This window comes from Marmota flaviventris, chromosome 2 (assembly GCF_047511675.1).
Source record: "Marmota flaviventris isolate mMarFla1 chromosome 2, mMarFla1.hap1, whole genome shotgun sequence".
Taxonomy (NCBI): domain Eukaryota; kingdom Metazoa; phylum Chordata; class Mammalia; order Rodentia; family Sciuridae; genus Marmota; species Marmota flaviventris.
This window is the reverse complement of record NC_092499.1, coordinates 149,542,410-149,566,658: the sequence shown is the minus strand read 5'-3', so window position 1 is coordinate 149,566,658 and position 24,249 is coordinate 149,542,410. Positions and strand designations below refer to the sequence as shown.

Here is a 24,249-nt window from a genome sequence, read left to right as displayed (position 1 = left end):
AAGCCACAGTCTTCCTAGTAGAGGAAATGGAGCTGCTTTTACAGGGAACTGAGGCAACTAGGGTTCCTAAGACAGAGTACTAAAGAAAGAGCTGCCCAAAGAGAGACCCCCAGAGATGTGCAGAGGGTCCCCTCGGAATATGCCACTTACTGGTCAGTGCTGGTGTGTGGAAAAACTACCCCAGGGCAGGCAAAGAGCCATCTGAAAGGGTTAGAGGAACACTCTGAGGAGCTCACATAGGCATTAGATAGTGTGTGGCCTATAATTCTATACCCAGCAAAAATATCTTTCAAAAAATTGTTAAATGCAATTTTTTCCTGTTATAGAAAAGCTGGAAAAAAATCATCATGAACAGGCTTATACACTATAAGAAACATTAAAATAAAATAAATCTTTCAACAGAAAATAATACTAGATGAAAATATATATCTACACAAAGGAATGAAACACACTGCAAGTAGTAACTACATGGGTAAATATATGACGTATTGAAGTATACTTGAATGTCTTTTAAAAATTATTGAACATTTAAACAGCTGTTTTAAAATAAATAATTGTACTTGTAGTAGCTCTCCATGTCCGAATCCCCAGAATGTATGAATGTTATTTTATATAGCAAAAGGGATTTGCAGGTATGATTAAATTGATTATCTTGGGATGGGAAAATTGTCTTGGATGATATTATGGGCCCATTGTGTTTGCATGGGTCCTTCAAAAGAGGGAGACATGAGATCAAATCAAAAGGAGAGAGGAGATATCATGATAGAAGCAAGAGTTTGGAGTGATGCAAGGAAGGAGCCACAAATCAAGGAATGCAGATGGCCTCGAGAAGCTGGAAAAAGTCTTCGGAAGGAATCAACCCTGCTGCCAGTTGACTTTAGCCCCATGGGAGTGATTTTGGTCTTCTGACCTCTAGAACTGTAAGAAAATTTATGTTGTTTTGAGCTATTAAATTTGTAGTAATTTGTTGTAACAGCAGTAGGAAACCAGTTCAAATTTGCCATAGGGAACTAATTTAGTACTTTAGGGTTATGACACATATAAAAGTAAAATGTATGGCATTCATAAAGGCCAGAAAGGGAGAAATTAAAAATATGATATTGACTCTTATACTATATGTGAGGTGTAATAACAGCAGTCCCTCCTTATCCAGAAATAGTGAATAAACTTAAAATAACTTATAGAGCACATTGTCATAATTATTTTATCAGTAGTAATTGCTGTTAATCTCTTACTATACTAAATTATAAATTAAACTTTATTATAAATAGGCATGATTAGGAAAAAACACAGTGTGTATATAGGGTTTGATTGTATCCCTGGGCGATGAGGGTCTTAGAATGTATCTCCCAAGGATAAAGGGGACCACTATAATATCAGATAAAGACAGATTGTGATCAGTTAAAGATGTGTAATATCAAGTGTAGAACAAACAGTAAATGATGCAGCAGAGAGTCATAGCTTTTAAGATAACAAGGGAAATAAAATGTATGCAGTCATATATTGCTTATCCCTGTGATTAAGGACATTAGAAGTAGATTATTTAAAGAAGGATTATAAATGTATAGTCATTTGTGCTCCATTCCACTGAGAGAGTAGTGCATTAGGATTCTTGACATGTTCTATTTAGATGTGAGTCTTCTTGAAGCCCCATGAACATCCTGTGTCCCCAGGTGGAAAGCACCAATTGTCCAGTCTTCACGACAGAATCACACAAGTGACTTCATAACATCTCAAATCATGTCCAGTTACTTCAGAAAAAACTGTGATACAAAATTCTGAACAATATTCTCCAAACCAGAGCTGTGGATATAGCTCAGTGATTGAGTGCTTGCCTAGCATGCATGAGGCCATGGTTCAATCCCTAACACTGAAAAAAAAAAAAGAAAAATCACTAAACCACTTTTGGTCCCCTTTTATTATAGGGAAACAAAAAACGTTATGTACTAGATGTTGTAAAAAGGAAGAAAAACACACAGCCAGCAGTTTAAGGGGAGAGGATATTGTGAAGAAATTACAACTCCAAAAATATGGAGCAATCTCTTTTCTTAAAAACTATACTTATGTTTGGAAATCGAGAACATTATCCATGCTCCCAAGCCTGGGGCTCCCCTAAAGACTGTATTGATGGGAGCTTCACTGGCCAGAACCTTGGGCTGGGGTCTCTGTATAGAGCAATTAGGGAAAGTTTGGAAAAGGACCTAAGCATTAATGAGGCAACTGTCTGTGTGTCTGTCTGTGTCTGTGTATCTTTTGTCTTAAAAATGTCTGGAACTTTAAGCCGGTTACAGAAAAGAAAATAATAATGAAATATAGTGGAGATTGGACACTGCCCAGGGAATAAAACTGTGAGACACACCGGTATTGAGGAGTTGAACATTTTCTTTTCTGGAATACAGAACATAAAAACAAGAAGAAAAAGAAACTTGATAGATTACATTTTCAGAACAATACTAACTACCCTGACTAGTAGTGGGCCGTTTTCATTTCACTGCTGTCTCTTATGGGAAACAAAAGCTTATCTGCCAAAAGATGAGCCCAGCCCATTCCAGACAGGAAGTAGAGAGCAGAGGCCTCCCTCCTCTCAGGGAGCACGTCTCTCATCCACGCATCCCCGTGACCACACTGAAGCAGGAGTGCCAAACCAGGGCCCTTTGGATAGTTTCAAAGGATTTGCGAACTGGGCTAGGACAGCAATCGCACCTTTATTTTTCTTCCACTTCTAAGTGAAGTTAGTATTTCCCTTCATTATGAAAGGTTGGCAATAAACCCCAGCAGTCTCCGCAGGACCCAGGACAGTCATGTGATTAGGAATGACAGACATCCTCATATGTATTACAGTTGTGGCTGACATCACAAACTATCGTATACTCCCCACTCCTTCGGCATTACACTGGTTACGCTGTCCCCTCTATATTATAGACAATGTGTTGACAAACCTATATTACAGTATTGCACTTTAGGAAATCTATATTTTGAAAATGATATTTCAACTTAATTATTTTCCTGGTAATTTTATGTAATAACTATGCATTGGCAAACATAGTCTAGGAGGGGCTTTCTCAGCACTACTAGATGCTCAGGACCCACAAAGACCAGAGACTTGGTGTTGGAGAGTGGCAGGCTGGTGTCTGCCCATAGCAGGAAACACGGGATGCCCTGACTCAGCTTTTGCTCTTCTTTGGGTAGAATTTCAAATGCAGCACTTCCTTGTGACTTCTGTGTATACCCTTCTCTGGGTGCTCATGGTTCCTAGCTGTTTTAAGACCCATGAATTAAGAACCATTTCCTCACTCAAAGGAATAGGGTAAATGATGTGAGAAACATTGCTACAGTTGCTTTGGGAGCCACCCAGGTTTCAAATAGTAGCCAGGTTTTCTGCATTCTTAAGCATCTGCATACAATAGAACCAAAAAAATAATTAAAATGCAGTCCATTTTAATTTTTAGACCTCTGGAGGCTCCTGCAGCATCATCATTACCATTGAATCTTTCATGTCAGTCGGCGGAATGCTGGTATTACAAGGCTCAAAGCTGTCTATGGAAATATGAACTACAAAAAAATTGGCCTCAATAGCTGGCATTTGTTGTAGAAGTTATTGGCAAATGCAACCGTCTCCTCTTTTAGCCAATGGTAATGTGATGTTTTTAATTCAAGAAAGTATTTCAAGAAAGTCCAAACATAAAAGATATAAACACTGGATGGTAAATATTTATTAGAAAGGGGAAATGAACTTTATGCAATTAGTTCAATCAATCTCTTTTATGATTACAAGTTCCTCCTGTCCTCCATCACTGCAAAGCAAAGTTACTCTTTAACAAGACTTTAAAGCTTAGATATTCTGCCAGGTGAAAAAGGGTGGGAAGACCAAATTTAGGCATTATCGACTGAAAGGAAGAGTGAGTATACAACTGGAGACAAAGCAAAGGAGGCGGCAGTTAGGGCAGTGTCCTGACCATGACCACTATCGCTGCCCCACATGGCAGGGGGATTTCTCCTGCTGCTATTACCAGCACTCCAAAACCTGGGGATCTGAGGTTGAAAGGTACTATGGAATGACCACTCACCCCTCATCTGTGTTCTGTGCAACATACTCTATCATTGCTCTGAAGCCTAGGCGTGGCTGCCACTGTACAAAGAAAGGTAGTGCTCAGAGGGGATTCCACTAGCTGTGGTTACCATGAGTGCAGATGTGATTTTTGTTCCAGGGCATTCGCAAGGGACCGCAATGTGCATGTTACACTGTTTTTCTCAGAACATTGTTAATCGCAGAAGTTGTGAGCTAATTGGAGGGAAGTGAGTGTCTGGAGTGGACACAGGCATTAGAGGGGTTCAGTGTTCTTTTCTACCTGACTTTCCCATGGAATGTTGTTCTTTCCCATTGGTACAGCATGGAGGTGCAATCTGTAGCACAGTGGGAAAGAAGAAGGGCTCTCTAGTCAGGCTGCCCAGGCTGCCTTCCTACCTCCACTTCTTTGAACACACTATACAGTCTTTATGCCTCAATCTTCTAATCTGCAAAATGGGAGAATAGATCCTTTGGACACATTATAGGGTTGTAATGAGAGATGAGTAACAGATGAACTAGAGCAATTGGCACGGAGCACACACTCGGTGTTGCTTCTGTCATTTTTCTGCAATCTTGTTTCCTGGAGTCAGTGGGAAAGGAGGGGACCTGGTTTAGCTGACCATTATATTGGCTGATTCTCCTTTTCTATGTCTTCCTGTGCTGTCCTCTCCATTCCTCCTGGTGCCCTGGAAGTCTGTAACCCCCAGGGATTGCTCTCCAGCACTCAGTATCTCTCTTGGAAAATCCCCAGTCCCAGGGCTGGAAAGCCTCTTTCTGTCCTGCAGAGAACTGCTTGAGCATCTTGATGGATCCAGAGCTTCTTGTAGCATCCAAGAAGCTCAAGTTGTCATAACGCTACCTGGAAGCAGGACTCTTTTCTGATATCAGTCAGTTCTAAACTTAATGGGTCATTAGAGCCTCCTCCAGAGACTGTTGGATGTTACTGTGTCCCACTCCAAATCCTATTGGAAGTTACTGTATCCCTCTAAAATCTCTAGGGGACATGGGTTTTAGAAATTTGTATTTTTATATAGCCTCCCCCTAGGATTCTTACTGTCAGCCTGGTTTGGAAACTGCTGATTTAAATAAAATCTATCCCTTCATTGCCAGTGGACCTGGCCAGAGTGGGAGGCTGGCAAGGTCTGGGAGCCTGCCTGGCCTGGCCCTGCCCTACTCAGACAGGGCTTGCATGGTCATATGTCGTGATGCTGGACGCCCAGCTGAAAGCTCTTTTGCCTGTGTGGGTCTCAGCTTCCTGCCCAGCATCTGCAGCCTCTTGAAGCTGTTGGACTTTGGCAGCAGATAGCCCTAATTTTCCAGAAGTGTTTGAAAGTTTACAGTAGACTGCCTTCTCCGAGACTCTCCAGACAATGCAGGTTGTGTGTTATCTTTCAGTTCTTGACCCCAGGCCAGCTGAGTGGCCGGGTGCCTGGGGCCTACCCTTATGGAGCATTACCCAGCCTCAGCCAGGTAAGGGTCTCTGCTACCCTCAGGAACATGGAAAAGTAGCCATGGGATGCAGGAAACCTTCCAGAAGCAGTCCTGGCTTGCGGGCCTGGGGGAAGACTTCAAACTGCAGTAGTATTTGTGGAAAATTTGGAATAGTCACTTTTTCATGCAGCCAGCCAGTGGAGTTTTATTTTATCTCCCTTTGGCTTGTGTTATCAGCAACACATTTTTGAGGCAGTTTACATAACCATCCCCTTGGGGCTCACTTTGAATTAGAGCTGCTCTCTCAATTCCTAGTGGGTACCCAGTGAGAAGGAGAGAGAGAGACATCAGTCCCCTTCACAGTCCTAGAGAGTGTTACCCCCAGTTGAATAAAAATGGTAAAGACTTGCATGCATGATCCAGGAGGTCATTGTGAGAAACTCAGACCTTCTCGTGTTTACATAGTACTCCAGGGGCGGAAGCTGGGTGCTGGCTTTGTTATCACACAGCACTTTGAAGAATTGTGTGGCAGACAGACGGGATGTGCCTTTCACCAGACCATAAAGGTAGCTTGTGAGGTGACACTTGTTAAGCCAGAGAGCTGTTTCATTTTTCTTGTGGTTTGCAGGACTAGGGGTTTTCTGTTGCAGTTCAAGAACTGTCATGGGCAGTGAGAATTGGGAGGAATCTGGGACCCGCCCCCGACACAATGGTTATTTGACTGAAGCAGCTTCCCCTTGATGTTTCCAGCCTCAGGTGCCACATTTCATCAAAGCCAAGGCTTACACTTTCCAGTGGAGTTTCCACATAAAGCATCACAAATCCTTGATCCCTCTTAATGCTCAAGAAGTTTCAGATTTTGGATTTGGACTTCTGAATTAAGGATGCTCTCTAGTAAAGTCTATGCAAATATTCCAAAATCTGAAAAACTCCAAAATCTAAACTCTTGACTCCAAGAGTTTTTAGATCAGAGATCTTCAAACTGTAGGACCTTGCAGGCAGAGGGAACAGCCTAGAGCTGGTCAGGAAGCATTCTGTTCTACTGCAAATAAGACAAGATGCTGAGCACTCCCTCTGGCTGATACAGAGAATGCAAGATCACAGGTGGAGAAAGCAGGAAAAGGAAATTGGGGACTGAGGGAGAGGCAGAATAACTTGTGGGTCAGGACAGTCCCAGATCCACATCTTAGATCAGTCATGTATCTCCATTTTCTCATCTGTAAAATGGGAACAGTGAGTGTCTAGCTCACAAGAGTGGTTTGAGTGGTCATGAGATAATCCCGAGAAGGCACTTATATAATGAATGCCTGGACTTAGTACATGCTAAGCCTGTGTCCACTTTTGTCTGACCTTGCTGAAACCCAGTATTATTGTATTATTACTTGTAAATGCATTCATTCATTGTTTGCGTGTTCATTCATTCAGCATGTAAATGTGCTGCTGCTGCAGCTGTGTGCCAGCTAATGAGATGAGACAGTGTCCAGGGGTGCAGCAAGTAAGACATATGGAAGTGTCCCTTGGCAGGTCCAGTGAAGTCAATGTGCTGTTAGAGCCCTGAGGGACTCTTCCTGGTGGGGATGGAGGAAAGACTTCCTTCACAAGAGATGAACACCTGGATTTGACCTTGAAGAATGCAGAGGAATATGACTCTGTGGAGACCACTTATTTAGTCCTGGACTGAGCTCCCAGACAGAAGGCCGTGCTCACTGTCTGCCCTGTATCTCCAATATAGCATTATACAGCCTGCAGAAGGGACAGGATAAAGCCCTTGAGATAAAAACAGCTGCCTCTGCAAAGATGCAGATTGCTTTCTGGTGCATTTAGTACAAGCATGCATGGAGGTATCAAGGAAAGAAGAGGGACAGGAGTTCAAGTGAGAATCTGGGCTGGCCTGTGACAGGAGTAGGAGTTTTCCCTGGGTCCTGAAGAGAGTGAAGGATGGTTTACTGGATGTCTGTGTTTGAGATTTGCAAGCTGTGTGTTGAGTATGAGAGAGATTATAATCAAGAAGACCTGTGAAAAGTGATTGCAGTCATCCAGATGAAAGAGGAAGAGAACTTAAAGAAGTAGTGGTATTGAGGATACAATGAAAGAATTTGTTCTGGAAAAGTCATTGACATTTTCTAATTCATCTAATAAGAACTTAGTAAACAGCTTGTGGGCACTAAATAATTACACAAAGTCTATGTCAGTCAGCTATATGTTACTGTAACAAAATACCTGAGATAATCAACTTATAATAAGAGAAGTTTTAATTTGGCTCATGGTTTCAGAGGTTTCAGTCCAGGGTCATTGGGCTCTATTGCTTTTGGGCCTGTGACAAGACAGCTCATCATGGTGGGGAGCAAGTGATAAGGCAGATCTCGTTATCTCATGGCAGCTATGAAGCAGAATGAGAAAGAGGAACAAGCTAGAATCCTCTGGCCCCCTCAAAGGCAAACCTCTAATGACTGGAAGACCTCCCACTAGTCCCCATCTCTCACAGTTTTCACCAGGAAGGACCCAAAAGCACCGAGCCGGGACCAAGACTTTAACACATGAATCTTTGAGGGATATTTATGATCCAAACTATAGCAGAGACCACTTCTACTATAGACATTCGGTTATCATTGTGAATGTTTTGGAATTATGTTATTTTTTTTATGAGTAAGCAATATATACATAAGGCAAAAATTCAAAATACAACCATTTATACATTTCCTTTTCCCTATAAACGCTAGCATGCCTCACCATATTTTTGTGAAATCTTGCCTTCTTTTCTCTTAACAGTGCATCTTGGAATTGGTCAATACTAGTAAAAATATAGTTGCCCCCCCGTTTTAACTTTTTTTCTAACTGTAGATTGTGATAGATTTTAACTTTATTGTGAGATAATTTTTGCTTTCAAAGAAGAGGCACAAAAATAATACATACCACACACCAAACTTCTCCTTTTGTTAACATCTTCTTTAATCATATATTTTAGTCAGCTTTCTCACTGTTATGACTTAAAGACCCAACCAGCACAATTGTAGAGGAGGAAAGATTTATTTGAGGGCTCACAGTTTTAGAGGTCGTAGTGCATAGAAGGCTGACTCCATTTCTCAGGGCCGGAGATGAGGCTGAACATCATGGCAGAGAGTGTGGCGGAGGGAAGCAGCTCGCATCATGGGGTGATCAGGAAGCAGAGAGACTCCACTCTCCAGGTACAAATACATACTCCAAAGCCTCGTCCTAATTCCCACCTCCTCCAGCCACACCCCACTACTTCAGTTACCAGTCAGTTAATCCCTGTCAGGGGATTAAATCACTGATTGGGTTAAGACTCTAATCGATTAATTTCTCCTCTGAACCTTCGTGCATTATCTCACACATGAGCTTTTGGGGGACACCTTACATCCAAACCATAACATCATAGAACCATTAAGACCAAGAAATTTACAAAGAAATTATAAATGTTTGAGGACATAGATACACTTAACCCGATTTCACATCACAGAAGGTATACATGATTGAAACAGCACACGGTGCCCCATAATTGTGTACAATTTATATATCAGTTTAAAAATTTAAAGATTTTTAAAATCCTTACAATGAACTAAGCATTTGGATTTCACCAGTTTTCCCATTCGTGTCCTTTTTCTGTACCACATTACAAACCAGGAGCCCCTTTTGCATTTGGTCAGTATTGTCTCTTCATTCTATGACAATTCCTCATTCTTTCCTCGTCTTTCGTGACCTTGATACCATTGGAGAGTTTTGTCATTTGGGTTTGTCTGATGTTTTTTATAACTAGGTTGAAGTTATGTATTACTGGGATGAATACAACTGAGGTGGTAAGGTTAATATGTCTTATGACTGGTGACATCAACTTCAACCACTTTGCTAACTAAGGTATTATCATTCTTATGACTTTTGGAGGCAAACCTCTCCACAGACTGAGAACCATTTATAGGATAAATGCTTAGATGTGGATAAAAGATCATGTTTGCTCATATGTAAATTTTGTAATTGTGGTCCCCCATAACACAAGATGAAACACGTAGAAAGGTGTGCAAAATCCTATGTATACGGTTACATTCATTTTTCACAATCTGAGCCCAGAATTATGACCTGTACATCAGGAAGTAAGCATCATGGCGTCCTAGAAGCGTCCCTATTACCCGCTTCTATTCCCTCACCATAGCAATAACCACCATTTTACTTTCTGGACCCACAGGTTAGTATTACCTGTCTCTGAACTTTACATGAAATCACATGTATTTATCAGTCATTGAGAGATTTTTGCCCAGTTGGTCTCCATTCACATTTCCATAAGCAACATAGGAAAGTACCTGCTTCCCTGCGCTTCACCCAGTGTTTCTGATCTTTGACAGACAAAGCATTTAAGGAATGAGTCTAGTGCAGGTGGAACTGCATTTCTTTCATTAGAGTTTGAACATTTTTTCAAGTATTGATGAGCCAGTTTATTCTTTTCTGTAAACTATCTTCCCCACCCCCAACCACCATACTGGGGGTTCAACCTTAGGGGCACTGTGCCACTGAATGTATTCCCAGCTTTTTTTTTCCTTCCTTCTTGGAAACAAGGCCTCGCTAAGTTGCAGAAGCTGTCCTCAAACTTGAGGTCCTTTGGGCCTCAACCTCCTGAATAGTTGGGATTACAGGCATGTACCACCATGTCCTGCCTGTAAACCGTCTTCTTAAATCATTTTTTATTTTAGGTTATCTGTATTGGATTATTGATCTTTTTAAAATGATTTGTTAGAATTTTTTATATTAAAGAAATTATACCTTTAGCTAAAACATGAGTTTTAAATGTTCTTTTGTGTAACCTGTGTGTAGGAAGTGAAATATATCTAAGTCTCATCATGACTTCTTGCAGTATTTGTTTTGTTTTGTTGTGGTACTAGGGATTGAACTCAGGGGTGCATTACCACTGAATCATATCCCCAGCCCTTTTTATTTTTTTAGTTTGAGATAGTTCTCCCTAAGTTTCTGAGACAGGTCTTGAACTTGCAATCCTCCTTCCTTTTCAAACTTCTTAAAACTTCTTGAAATGAACACTAATTTTTCTCCCTGTGGGTTAACACATATGTTTGAGATTCTGAATATTATTCCAAGTACTGTGTGCATCTTGATATGTAATGTTTTCATTTTCATTATTTTCTTCATTATTTGCAGTTTGGATTGTGATTTTTCCCTTTGACCACAAAGGGAAGAGTTTTAAGGAAGAGTTTTAAGATTTTCAGGTGGAAAGGTTATTTATTCCCTAGTACTTCTAAAATTTAGTTCCTATTTTATTACATTGTACTATGGTTTTAATTTCCATATTTTTTGAGGCTAGTTTTAATGACCGTTCCATGACATTGAAGGTGTGTTTGTTTTCAGGGTCTAGAATTCTGTCAATAATATCTAACTTGTTATGTTATTTAAATCTTTTATATTCTTATATTTTTGTCCATTTATTTGTGATAAATTAAGATGAGGTAAACTCTTCTGCTAATTTCTTTGTTGTTGTTGTTTTTCCTCCTGTTTCAAGCAAATTTTGTTTCATGAGGTTTAATGCTAAGCTATTTTATGTATAGATATTTACAGCCAAAAATCCCCACTGAGAACTGTACTGTTAACAGTATAAGGAGTATAAGGAGGGAAGAAGATGAGGAGGAAAATGATGAATGTGATAATGTTGCTGCCAAACCCTAATTATTATTACCTAGAAAATAGTTTTGGTTTGTGATCTGAGGGATTCTTTGATAGGTAAGTTTAGCTCATTTAATGTTAGGTAAGATATCTAATCCTAGGTCTTGCACCTTGTTTTGTATTATAATTTCTCTTTGGATTGCTTCTTTTTGCTGCCTCCCATTGTGCTTTCTGGATTTTCTTTGCATTTTGTATCTTATGTTGATATTATGATCGATATTCTTGTTCCAGTGATTTCTCTGTAATTGACTGAATATATTTAATATTTAATCTTCCATATTCCCCCCGCCCTTCCCGGCTACTTTAAGGATCATCTCTTGTCTTTGGTGTTTGGAAGTGTATCAAAAAAATGTATCTGGTGCTTACTTCAGTACCACATATACTAAAATTGGAATTATACAGAGAAGAATAGCATGGCCCCTGGGCAAGGATGACATGCAAATTCATGAAGCATTCCATATTTTTTAAAAAGAAAACAAAATATATACCTGGGTTAAGTCTTTACTGCTTCTTACCATATTGCCAAGTTACCACAGAACATATTGGCTTAACACATTACACATGTCTTACCTGTCAGGTTCTGTGGTTTGAGGACACAAGCATGTCTTAGCCAGGCCTTCACAGCATTTTTACAAGACTGCAAAGGGTGTTGGCTCCCAGTCTGCAGTCTCATGTGAAAGTTCAACTGGGGAAGTATTCACCTCCAAGCTTCCTGAGTATTTATTGGCAGCACTCCTTTCCTGGCAGGTTCTTGGGCAAAGCACTTCTGTTTTTTGCTAGCTGGTTGGTCAGAGGCTGTTCCCAGTACCTTGAAATGTGCCAGTGGAAAAGAAAACCACTGACAGTGGTTTATCAAATACAACAGTGGAATCAGAGATGTTTTAGTTTCTCAAGATATATTCCTTCTTGGAGATATATTCCTGAAGAAGGTTTAAGCTAGTAGATATATGAAAATGCTTCAAGAAGAGGGAGGAAGATGAGGAAAATGATGAATGTGATGATGTTGATGCCAAACCTTAAACCAAAAACAGTGCTTTTAAAAGCATCCTAGTTAGGACTCTCCTGGCTTAGTACCTTTGCTTTGCTTGGAAGTAAGCGTGACATCATGGGACTTCAGTCTTTCCTGTTTTCAGAGACTTCTATTTATGCTATTTTCTGGTTGAGACTGCATCTTTATTATCTACACATTAAATAGCCAAAGGGAAACTAAGTTGGACAGCAGCTCCCTTTGACACTATACTTCAAGGCCTCTAAGAAAGAGTCGCCTGTACAGTCAAGTGCTACCAGCTGATCTGCCGCAGCTCTGTGCTGTATAAGCAAAGATGAGTTTGCTAAACTTTTAAATTCACAGATAGATTTTGAAGAGCTTCTCAATATCAGTCGGATAAATTGATATACATATTTGAAGTTAGTTCTTATAAACAACTAGATCCAGTTTTCAAGTCAAACTATCAAATCAAATAAAGGTATATTACCTTTGTATAAGCATATTGTTTCTAAAAATATTTTTAAACATTTTGCGTGCTGGAGGTATCTCTCATCTTCTTTATACCGTGATAATTATTTTTACTGTATACAGTAGAATACCATAAGTCCTGTATTTTCCAAACTCAGGTAAAATTTTAGCTCCTGTCTTTCCAGTATCACTTTCTCTAAAAATAAAGAGAAAAAAATTGTAACTTACATCCAGTAAAATTGTCCTTTTCTAATGTCCACTATGAATTTTGACGATTGCACAGTTTTGTAACTAATCAATACACAGAGCATTTCCATCATCCTGCCCCTCACAGTTGGTCTCTTTCTTTATTCCCAGGCAAACACTCAAGTTTTCTATTCTTCGTGATATTTAAAATTTCTTTTAAAAATGAAATGTCTTTAAGTTAAAAAAAAATTTAAAGCAAGTCAGTAGTTTTTATCCCATAGTCAAAAGGGTGGTGTCCCTCAAAGGTGTGCATAGTGAGAGACAGATGTCCACTCCATTTTGGAGGATAGCCTCCCGCTATTAAGTGGGGATCTCTATTCTGACTGATCTTTGCTGTCAGTCTGTGTCTTCTCCAGTCTTTCTTCTGCTCCAAATCTACTCTCTCAGGCATATTAACATATGCATGCTACTATTTCCCTCTTAGTCCTCTCTGTTTCTTTACCCATCATTTGTATTTCCCTTCTTCCTTTTGTCTTCATATTTTTAATGCTTTTATTAGTGTATTATAGTTATACATAATAATGGGATTCATTTTCACATATTTGTGCATCCCCTCCTCCATCCCCCTTCCTCTACTATATTGGTCTTCCTTCTATTTATTCATTTATTTGTTTATTTTAAATTGGTACTTTATGGATATACCTAAAAGTGAGTCCATCATGGTATGCTCATACAGGCACATAGCATGTATGTTCAATTCCATTCTAGCCATCAATTCTCTCATTCAGTGATGTTACCATTTATTGGTTTTTTTCTTCTAAAATTATATATTTAATTTTTAAATGTTTGTTTCTGTATTCTTCTTCAGATTTTTCCAGTCATGCTCCATAATATCTTGCTGTTAGCTTGCATATACATGACATTTTTAGTGTGCCTGTATTTTGACTGTGACCAGCACAGGAGGTCAGGAGTGGAAATTTCCTACTGTTACTATCTATCCTGTTGGAGCTTAAAAAGTTTCAGATTTTGGAACATTTCAGATTGTGAATTTTTAAATTAGGGATGTCAACTTGTACAAAATTCCTGGTCACGTGTCCTTTCCTTGTGTCTTATCAGCATTTCTCTTCTGCTTCTGAGGTAATGCTATTGCAGAGGCATCTGCACATGGAAGATGTCTTTTCCTGTTATCTGTGATTTGATGCAATTGTCAGGCTGTCCAAAGAATATTTGCTTTATCTTTGACATCTAATAACCTATCAGGACATGCCTCTGGGCTCATCATTCTTTGCCATTTTTCTTGGAACAAAGTTTTTCTTTCCAATCTGAGACTGAGATGATCTTTCATTTCAGGTCAGGGTCTTGACTTCATATTAAAATACCCTTTCTGCTACCTTATTTTAATTTCTTTCTTTAGACTGTGTTTCTGACCCAGCCTGAGCCTCTTGACCTCCACAGATTGCCTCCTGGTTCTGTCATGTGGCAAAGGATGACAGACTTTGGAGCACTTTATAATTTGTATAGCATGATGTGAATTCCAGCTTTTAATCTAGAAGACATTGCAGTGACAGGCAGTCATGTGGTTCACCCATTTGTCTGTTAGTGAAAATGAATTTGAAGCAGAATGACTGCTTGGCTTGAGCCCATAGGGCAATGCTGGTGGTCCAGATTGGGTCAGAGACTGCAATTCCAGAGTCTCTTTTCTGCTCATTCCCCTTTTCCTTCTTTTTAAGTTGAACACAAAATTGACCACCATTCGGATTCTCAACACCATGGTTTTACTTGTCTTTGAACTTTACATAAATAAAATCATACGTGATTCCATCATTCTAAGCATCATATTTTGTCTATTGTTCATGGATGTTTGGGTGGCTTCTGCCTTGAGACCAACCCAAATAGCGTTGGAATGTCTTTGAGGAATATTTGCATAGAAATAATAAGATATCTTGAGAATGGGTCCAAGTCTAAATACAAAGTACATTAATGTTTCACATAAACCTTAAGCACATAGTTCAAACATAATTTGTTACATTATTTTTAGTGCACCACCTCTGTTTTCCTTGTGACCCATCACTTGAGGTCAGTACTTTGACCCCTGAGGAACACACGCACAGGTCCGAACATACTTAGGAGTAGAATTGCTGGGTATTGGAATGTATGTCTTCAGTTTTAGTAAAGACTGCCAAAGAGTTTCTAAAGTTGTTGTTTCAAGTTATAATCTTATCACCAATGCGCAAGAGTCTTGTAAACGCTTGGAATTCCCATCCTTTTCATTCTAACCATTCTGGTGAGTATACAAAGGCATCTGATGGTGGGTCTTAATGTATTTTTCTCTGATAACTAAAGAGATTGAGCAAATTTTCTTATATGTTTCCTGGCCATTTAAATATTCTCCTTTGGGATGTATCTGTTTAAGTCTTCTATCCATTTTTCTGGGTCTTCTCCTTAATTGATCTAGAGAAAGCTGGGGTTGTTTTCTTCTTTAACTACATTCTAGTGCACACACTTTGTTGGTTATATGTATTAAGATTGTTTCCCCCATGTGTTACAAATACCTTCTTTCATTTTCTTATAGTTGTCTTTTGTTAAACAAAAATTCTTAACTTTAATATAGTATAATTCATTAATTTTTTCATTTCTGGTTAGTATGGGGAGGATTCTATTTGAGAAGTCTCTGCCTAACCTTGTTCTCCATCTCTTTGATGATTAGAAAAGGTTTATGGGAAAGTACTGTCTATAAAGTGCATAATAAATGGTTCACACCACCTTCTCCCCCCCTCTCCTGATGTGGCTGTTATTCCTCTTCATCCCAAGCACTCCTACCCCATAAATTCCCTCCTGGGTCAGCCTTGCCTCATGAACACGTGTCTGCACATGGATGCAACACTCTCGAAGAACTCTGAGGTCAAAGTGCAAGGAATCAAGCATTTAATGAGGTGCAGTCAGTCTTTATGGGACCAGCTGTGCTGCACTCAGCGCTCTCATCTTTTTACCACTCCGTTGAGAGGTGAACAGTAATAGGAACGTGTAAGCTTTTCTGAACAGTATTCCACTAGAATCACTGACTTCTTTAAGGGCACAGATAAGCTTCTACATATTTGCAAAGGGGAAAGGGCTGCTGTGGGCTTTTCTTAGCTCTTTTTAAAAGCACCCTTCAGCTCTGTTTTCCTTCCCTTTCTCTTATTTATTTTTGTCCCTTAGACCTCTAAACAATTTTTTTTTTTTTGACAGTAGACAGCACAGTTGTGCATCTAGTCCATGCAGATGTTTGAGATTACTTGGATCGGCAGACCTCTAAACTAAGCACAGCACACCCTTTGCAAACCATACCATAACTGTGCTGTCCACATCACAGGGGCCCCCACTCCTTGCCTGAGGCACACCAGCAGATCCCCTAGCCATACTCTGGAGGATCATGTCTCCCCATTCCAGCTCAGGCCTCTTAGCCATGATTGGGTTTGGCATCCAGGAAGCACTGTGTCTTTAAAAGATCCTTAAGCACATCTGTTTTCAATTTTCAGGCCATGAGGCAAGGATTTGGGTGCAAGTAGTTTATCTGGGAAGTGATCCCAGGAAATACCGTGAGGGGGCTGTCTATGGCAGGGGAGAAGTCAAGAAAGGTGCATTGATGGGTAGCTGACTGCCATGTGCAATGGCACTATCCCGCCTGTAACCTCCGAGCAAAATGATGCCTCAGAATCATTCCCTACCCCCCAAGTGGGATATGGGTGCTGCCTGACACCCCCCCCCCAAATCACCTCATAGCTAATGATGCTGTCTGCATGTAAGTCGTTTGGGGAAGGACACTGGCCACGTCAACCTCAATGATTTTGATGAATTGTTTCATTCTGAGCACTTTGCCAATGTCCACATTTCTTATTAATACAGTTGAGAGTCTGTGTTTTTAAATGCCCATTCCTGTTTCAGTAGAATTAATTATTGCAATTGTATAGTTGTGCAGTTGTGAAATTCTCTAGAAGAAATGCTGTGAGAAATTATGCACAGCTTAGCTGAGTTAGAAACCAGGCAGGGAACATGGAAGGCTGCCTCTGTAACCCCATGGGGTTCAGGCCCTTCATCTGGACTCTCATTTCTGAGCCTCATGACAGTTGCTCACCCCTCTGGCCTCAGCTTCTTCCAACAAACCCTCTCTAACGAAGTTAGGTTACATTCATTTCCTGTGAGCTCAGTGCAGCCGGTGGGTGCCTGCCTTATCCCTCAATACATTAAGTGGAAGCAATTGTTTGCTTATTACTCCCAGGAGGCAGAGGCTGTCTCCCTGATGCCTCTTAGATCCTCATTACCAGATGGTGGACTGTTAAACTCAATCCTATGAGACAAGCCCTCCTAGGAATAAATTCGCAGAATTTCATTGAGCTCAATAAACCAGATGAAACGATGCTCCTGTTTTCTGAACATCTCAATTCATGACCCTCCCTCTTCCCTACATTTCAGATCCCAAATTCAAGGTTAATTGGACTACACTTCTGACCCCAGTTATAGCCTACATGCATGTGGGTGTTCTTGTCAGTCACAGTTCCTTTCCATGTTCTGTAGCATCTGATGTGCGCTGGACTGTGGTGCCTGGTAGAAGGAGATACGTCCTGCAAGACCAAGCTGGATCCTCCCCTGGATGGCACCGAGTGTGGGGCAGACAAGGTAACCCCCTGCCTCCTACCACTGCCAATAGCAGCCCCACTCTCCTGGGTACTGGACACATTTCCTTCTGAGAGGCAGAGTGTCTTCTGCTCAAGATCCCCTGGAATATCCCACAGTCACTGCAGAAATGCCCATGGAGCCCACTGCAGACACATGGGTGTCCTCATTACCTCCTTTTTTCATTTAAAGATGCAAGAATTATTTACTTTAGTATATTTTCTAGAATAACTCCTTTTGTGCCATGAGTTAATTTACTTAAAAGGGAATCTTTCCATCAGTTTACTTGAAATGGAAAACAATTGCACTTGCTGAACACAAAAAGTTAACATGCAATGAAGTTGATAAGAACACTGTTGTCCAGTTCTAGCTAGACATTAAGAGGGCAAACCTGATCTTCTTGGACAGGAACGATTTTAAATGTTAGGAGGAGAGCTGGCTAGAACCAGCAGCCATACAGCTTTGCCCTCAGTTTCATTGCAATGGTTGAAAAGAAAGTCACGGTTCATCCTGATACCATGATTGGGAGCCACTAAATCACACACTCACTCTGGGAACATGTGTTTTAGAGGATTGGCTTCTTATCCTTAGAAAGAACCACAGTGATCGACATGGAGCTGGCTCTCATCCCTGTGCACCAACCCCTACCCTAGAACCCATAACAGAGAGATAGACGGTCATGTTAAGCAAAGTTTGCCAATGCTCAGGTTCCTTCACAAGCTATGCAGAATTATCCTTTTTCCGAGAATTTATAAAATCCCAATGGGCCACTTTGTATGGGGAAGTTTGAGGCAAAACCCAAACCCCAGAGAAATATAGATAGGTATCAGATTGAGCAGGTAGAATCAATAGACAACAAATATGCACATCCTGTAATAGTCTACTTTTATGTAAATTTCAAAAATCAATTTGGGGCCTTATGGAGGGACCCGCAGTCCTTTGGGAAAGGAGAAGCTCTGCTGAGTGCTCAGGCCCGGCCCTCCCTCCTGTGTTTCAGTGGTGCCGTGCTGGGGAGTGTGTGAGCAAGACGCCCATCCCGGAGCATGTAGATGGAGACTGGAGCCTGTGGGGTTCCTGGAGCATGTGCAGCAGGACATGTGGGACAGGAGCGCGGTTCCGGCAGAGGAAATGCGACAACCCGCCGTAAGTGCCCCTTGACCAGGCCTTCTCCAAGGTGCCTCCCTGGGTCTGGCCCACCTGCAGTTATATTACCTTATACCAAGAACCAAGCATGAGGAAAATGAGATAAAACCAAGGTCGGGTGCAAGGGCTCAAGTGTCAGATGGCATCTCGGCTTCTCTAGAGCTCTCCCTGAACACGGAGGTGGAGGAGTCCTGTGGTGAGCTGGCTTCTTGACTCCCTGCCTAGGCTCTGGGAGAGAGATTTCCTGAGACAGCTGGATTGCAGTCTGTCTCGCCAGCTTCGTGGTTTACTTAGTCAAGGGTCATTCTCCGGAAGCCTGTAGACCTTCCGGAAATGGAGTCCAGCCTTCAAATTAGCTGTTGGCTGACTCTGAAGCAGGCTTCTTGTTCATTAGTCCAAAGAATCTGTGTGTTTAGCAATCTTGTTCATCGGAATACTTTTCACAAGTCTTCCTAGAAGTATTTGACAGGAAAAAAAAATGGGGGTGGGGGTGTTTTTTTCTCTTCTCAGTTATTTTACTGATTACAATGACACCAAGATCTTCCTGATCACCCTTGGATCCAGAGATAGATTTGAGCTCAATTTTTATGAGTTCATCAACACAAGTTTTCCCTTTAATCTTTGTTTCGCAATTTAAAGTGTTTCTTTTAATGGTCTGTTTTCTGTCTTGGGTGTCATGTCAATTTGGAAAATGAGCAAGTTGTAAATCATGACTAAGAAAGAAATGCTTTATATGCACATGTATGTCATGTCAATGAAGAATTAGCAAGTACCTCTTGTGTTTAGAAATTCTGATGCTCAAGCTTTGTTAATTAAATCACACAGACGCCGTTGGTGGGCCACAGAGAGTGAATGCCTTCAGTCTCTCAGATGATTTCAGTGGCCAGCTAGGACCAGAGACCTCCTGGATAAAGGAAGGCATGTGCCCATAGTTCAGTCAGTGACTAGAACATATATGGCAGTGCATAGTATGTCTTTTCACAACATAATACAGAGTAGTTGGCACATAGTAGGCATTTTATCTATTGGAAATAATTTCTTAACTAAAAGCACAAATGGGTAGATGGTTAGAAACTCTATTTGGCTAAATGCTAAGAAATTAATAAAGGGGGGTTTCAATTTTTACAGTTTTTTTTTTTTATGTTGAAGTTAATAGCTTGACCTCTGGCCCCAAAAAGAGAGTTGTAGGTTTGGATTCATGGTGCTTTGGTTTGAGCCTGGCTCTGTTGGTTATTGGTCATATGATCTCAAGGAAGTCCCATGTGTGGGCCCCTGTTTCCCCATTATGGGGAGCAAGAGGGTAGAGCGAAGCATCTCAGGGCGGATAAGTCTTCAACCCCAGAAAAACTCTTTATTTTTTAATTATTTTTTTAGCTGTAGGTGGACACAATACCTTTATTTTATTTATTTATTTTTATGTGGTACAGAGGATTGAACCCAGGGCCTCACACTTGCTAGGCAATCATTCTACCATTGAGCTATAGCTCTAGCCACCCCCCCCCCCCCAGTATGGCTCTTTATAGCAACTGATGTCTCATCATCTACAAGTTGGAATAACTGATGGAAATGCATGTAAAGTCCTTGGTCTGTATTGTTAGCACTTTGGAAGATGGGGATGAGACCTAGTCCCACACTATCCACCTCACAATTCTGCCTGGTGGCTCTGGGGTGGGTGACTTGGGTGGAAAACCTTTAAGTACAGAAAAAAAATTTGCTCGGGTCATGGTTTTCATGGTTGTCCCCTGTTTGTGACTGGAGCTTGTGGGCTCTGGTTCAGGTCTTGCCTCCTACATCATTACACACCAGGTAACTCCCAGTAAACATCACAGAAGGGAATAGTAGGGCCTCTAAATGTCTGAAGGCCCTTATGTCCCAGAGGGTGGACAGTTTAGATTGTGTTTAACACCTGCAAGAAGATGTTATAAGTGCTGGCCAAACATACTAGACACGGCCTATGTGAGACCCACATTGTCCTTTTGCCTTGGAATGACGTAGGCTAGGGTATCTCTCTAGTCGGCAGCATCAGAGGAGGCTTTCTAGAACTTTGTGGCTTCCAGCTTTGACTGGTCCCTATCACTGTTCCAGCTGCGTCCTGCCCTGCCCACTTATGGTGGCTCTGGGCTACCACAGGGGCTTCTTGTGATGAGAAGCTCCTGAAGATCCCCTAGTTCAGAGGTGCATCAGCATACCTCTCTGGTTTGACCTGCCAGAAGGGTTCCTGTGTTAGGATTCTCTTCTCATTCCTCCAAGCCCAGTCACCCCAAAAGAGAGGCTGATCTGGAAATCACAAAATTGTTATAAAAACCTCCTTTCCTTATTCTTCTTTATCATGCCCCCACCTCGTGGTGGCCATGAATTTTACCTCTTTTTGCCCACCTTTGTGCATGTCACCACTGAGGAATGGGGGAATGGGTAGGACTGCCACACCTGGCCACTGAGGGTCTGTGGGTTACAGCACCTCTGACTATTATGAACACAGAGACACCTTCACTGCTCATCTCTGCTGTCCAGCAAGGCCCTGTGGGGCAGGGCAGTGGACAAGTACCAAAAGAGAAAGTGGGTGTTCTCACTGCTCCCAGGTCCATGCTCCTTCCCTGTGATACCGTTTCACCACCATGCCTTTGTAAGCCTTGACAGGATCCTAAGTCTAGACCCTGTGAAGTGTGGGCCTACAGTGACAAGCAATGACAGATGAAAGCCCTGCCCCCTCCAGGGGAATACTCCCATAGACTTCCCTTGTTTTTTTTTCTCCAACTCTTTAAACCAGACTCTTTCTAAGCTCTGCTGTCTCTTCTCAGCCTGCTTCTGCCCTCTTGGTACATAGCACCTCCAACCAGTGCACTACTCAAACACAAAGCCCCCTGTGTGCAGGTGCCATCCCTTGTCTCTTTTCTACCTCCTTCACATATGACCACGTTAAGAACAGCAAATGCAGCGGGCGCTCACCATGTGCCAGGTTCCCCTAGGCATTTATTTTTATGCTTCTGTTAGTGCATTATTATAATTATATATAATAGTTAGGTTCATTTGGACCCAATCATATGCACAAAGTTTAAATTTCTCCATTTGAGTCTCTGGTTGTATCTTACACCTCTTTCCCTCTCCTCCTCCCTCCCCATACCCCATTCTCTACTCTACTGGTCTTCCATTTATCTATTTTTAATTGGTGCTTTATAGATATACATAGAGGTGGAATTCACTGTGGTATACTTAGACATGCTCATAGCGTAATTTTGTCAAATTCATTCTGCATTTCCTCCCCTTTTCTGTCCCTCCTTCATCCTCCTCAGTCGCCTTCTTCTGCTCCACTGATCTTCCCTCTATCTTTACGGTATCTGACCCCTATGCTTTATCCCCTTTACTTTGCTCTAGCTTCCACACACAAGAGAAAACCTTTGACCCTTGATTTTCTGAGTCTGACTTATTTCATTAAGCATGATGTTCTCCATTTCCATCCACTTACTGGCAAATACCATAATTTCATTCTTCTTAATGGCTGAGTAAAACTCAATTGTGTATATAAACCACATTTTCTTTATCCATGCATCTGTTGACGGGCACCTGGGCCGGTTCCATGACTTGGCTATTGTGAATTGCACTGCTATAAACATTGATGTGGCTGTATCACTATGGTAGGCTGATTTTAGTTCTTCTGGGTAAACATCAAGGAGTGGGATAGCTGGATCATATGGTGGTTCCATTTCTAATTTTCTGAGGAATCAGAAAACTATTTTTTCCATGCTTTCCAGAGTGGTTGTACTAATTTGAAGTCCCATCAACAGTGTCTGAATGTACCTTTGTCCCCACATCCTTGCCATAATTTATTATTACTTGTGTTTTTGATCATTGCTTAAGCATTGATTTAGTAAGTAATTTCAGGCAGCTGTATGGGAGAGGCATCTTTTTGAATTCCTGTTGTGTAAATACAAAACTGAGTCAGAAACAAGTTAGGTAACTTGCCCAAGGTAGCACATCTAGATGGTAGGGGGTTGGTTTTGGAGCTCAGTCCTGGAAACCAGAAATCCAAAATCAAGGTGTGTGCTGCATTGGTTCCTTTTTGACACTGAAGGAAAATCTGTTTCGTGCCTCCCAGGCTTCCAGTGGCTCTGAGAGTCTTTGGCTGCCATTGGCTTATAGAGGCATAGTGTAGTCTCCATCTCCATCTTCATGTGGTTTTTCCTTTGTATATCTGCCCACATTTTCTTCTCTTAGAAGGACACCTATCTCTGCACTTAGGCCTTATCTAATCTAGGATGATCTCATCTCAGGGTCCTTAATTGCATCTTCTAAGATCTTTTTTTCTCAATGAAATTATATCTAAGTGGATATGTCTTCAGGGGGCCCAAGGGGCCAGCATTCAACCCATTCCAGCCTCAAAGCCTCTTTTCTGTTCCTCAGACACAATGTTCTCACGGAGGCACTTGGTTGCCCCTCTTTTCCTTTCCCTAACATACCTTTGTGTCTTTGAGTCTCAGTGTAAATAATGTTTCCTCAAAGAAACCCCTTCCTGACCACCTGTCTCCCTTAGCACTGAACATTACAGGTATTATAACATTAGGTGATCACTGTTACTTCTTGGCTCACTTGTTTTCCCTTTGTCCTCCCTGGTGGCCTTTGAACATCCTGAAGATCTGCAACAGGTCACACCTGTGTGGGCTCCATCCTGCCTTCTGGGTCTGCACAGAGCAGCTCCTCTGTCAATGTTCTTATCACCTCACACCCTGGCTGCATGCTTGGCAAGAAGAGCAATCTCTTCAGGGCCTCAAAACGCATTCCTAATACCTTTCCCCCTGAGAAACCCAAAACTTATGAGAAATTATTAGACCAGAAAGATAGAGCACCGGGTAGGCCCCCTTCCCTTTTATCATCTCACCTCACTGAAGCCTGGATCCTCTGATCAGCCAGGCAGTGCAGTTCAGGTCCCCCTAAACCTGAGTTCCACCATCCTTGCCCTGCCCCAGGGAGGCTCTTGCTCAGAGCCAGAAGTCTCAGTAGCATCTCAAGAATAAGCTTCAACACATACAGGGCCTTACTCAAGTGAGAGGAATGGAGGCTTTGCTCCTGTGACGTTTACACCACGTTAGTCGGTGTGAGCTCTTGCAGTGGCAGTGTAGCTCCATGTCCTGTTCAGAATGGAAACAGTGTGCCCTTTTCCTCTGGGTAGTCTTTCCACGAGGTTCTCACCTTCATGGCACCAGCCCCATGAAGGGGAAGAGATGAGCAGGCCTCTGTTGGGTAGGTTAGCAGCAGTCTTGGGGGCTTCCTGCAGAGATATGAGATGTGCACTTTATGAAGTCCAGGTTTGCAGTGTACAGCCAGCTTTTGCACAATGACCTGATGTGGTGATTGTTACAAAGCACAGCTGATCGAGGCTCTGGAGCCAAGTTCTGACCAAAACAACGTCCTCTCCATCTCACTCCTTAAATCACCGGGCTGGCTGCTCAAGATTCCACAGGGATGTCCAGATCTCACTGCTGTGTGTGTCTGAGGCTTGGAGCGCTCCCACAACCCTCTCTCCACCCTCTTCGATTCATGTCCCTGGCTCCTTTCCTCATCTTCTACAGCTGGCTTATTCACTGTCCAAAAATATTAGCCAGAGATGTCTCCCTCACTCCACCTTTTTTATTCCCCT

The 24,249-nt window shown here is 41.6% G+C and overlaps 1 protein-coding gene and 1 non-coding gene across 2 annotated transcripts in view; both read left to right on the top strand.

Moving 5' to 3' along the window:
- Adamts17 (ADAM metallopeptidase with thrombospondin type 1 motif 17) overlaps positions 1 to 24,249 on the top strand; it is a 344,165-nt gene that overhangs the window by 190,982 nt on the left and 128,934 nt on the right. The window contains exons 11-12 of the mRNA XM_027922179.3: positions 17,376 to 17,477; positions 18,472 to 18,617. Coding sequence (XP_027777980.3) covers positions 17,376 to 17,477; positions 18,472 to 18,617 — 248 coding nt within the window. The remainder of the gene's footprint in view (positions 1 to 17,375; positions 17,478 to 18,471; positions 18,618 to 24,249) is intronic.
- Positions 11,538 to 11,644, top strand: LOC114081190 (U6 spliceosomal RNA). Its single transcript, XR_003580738.1, has one exon. It is a non-coding gene; the product is annotated as a U6 spliceosomal RNA (small nuclear RNA).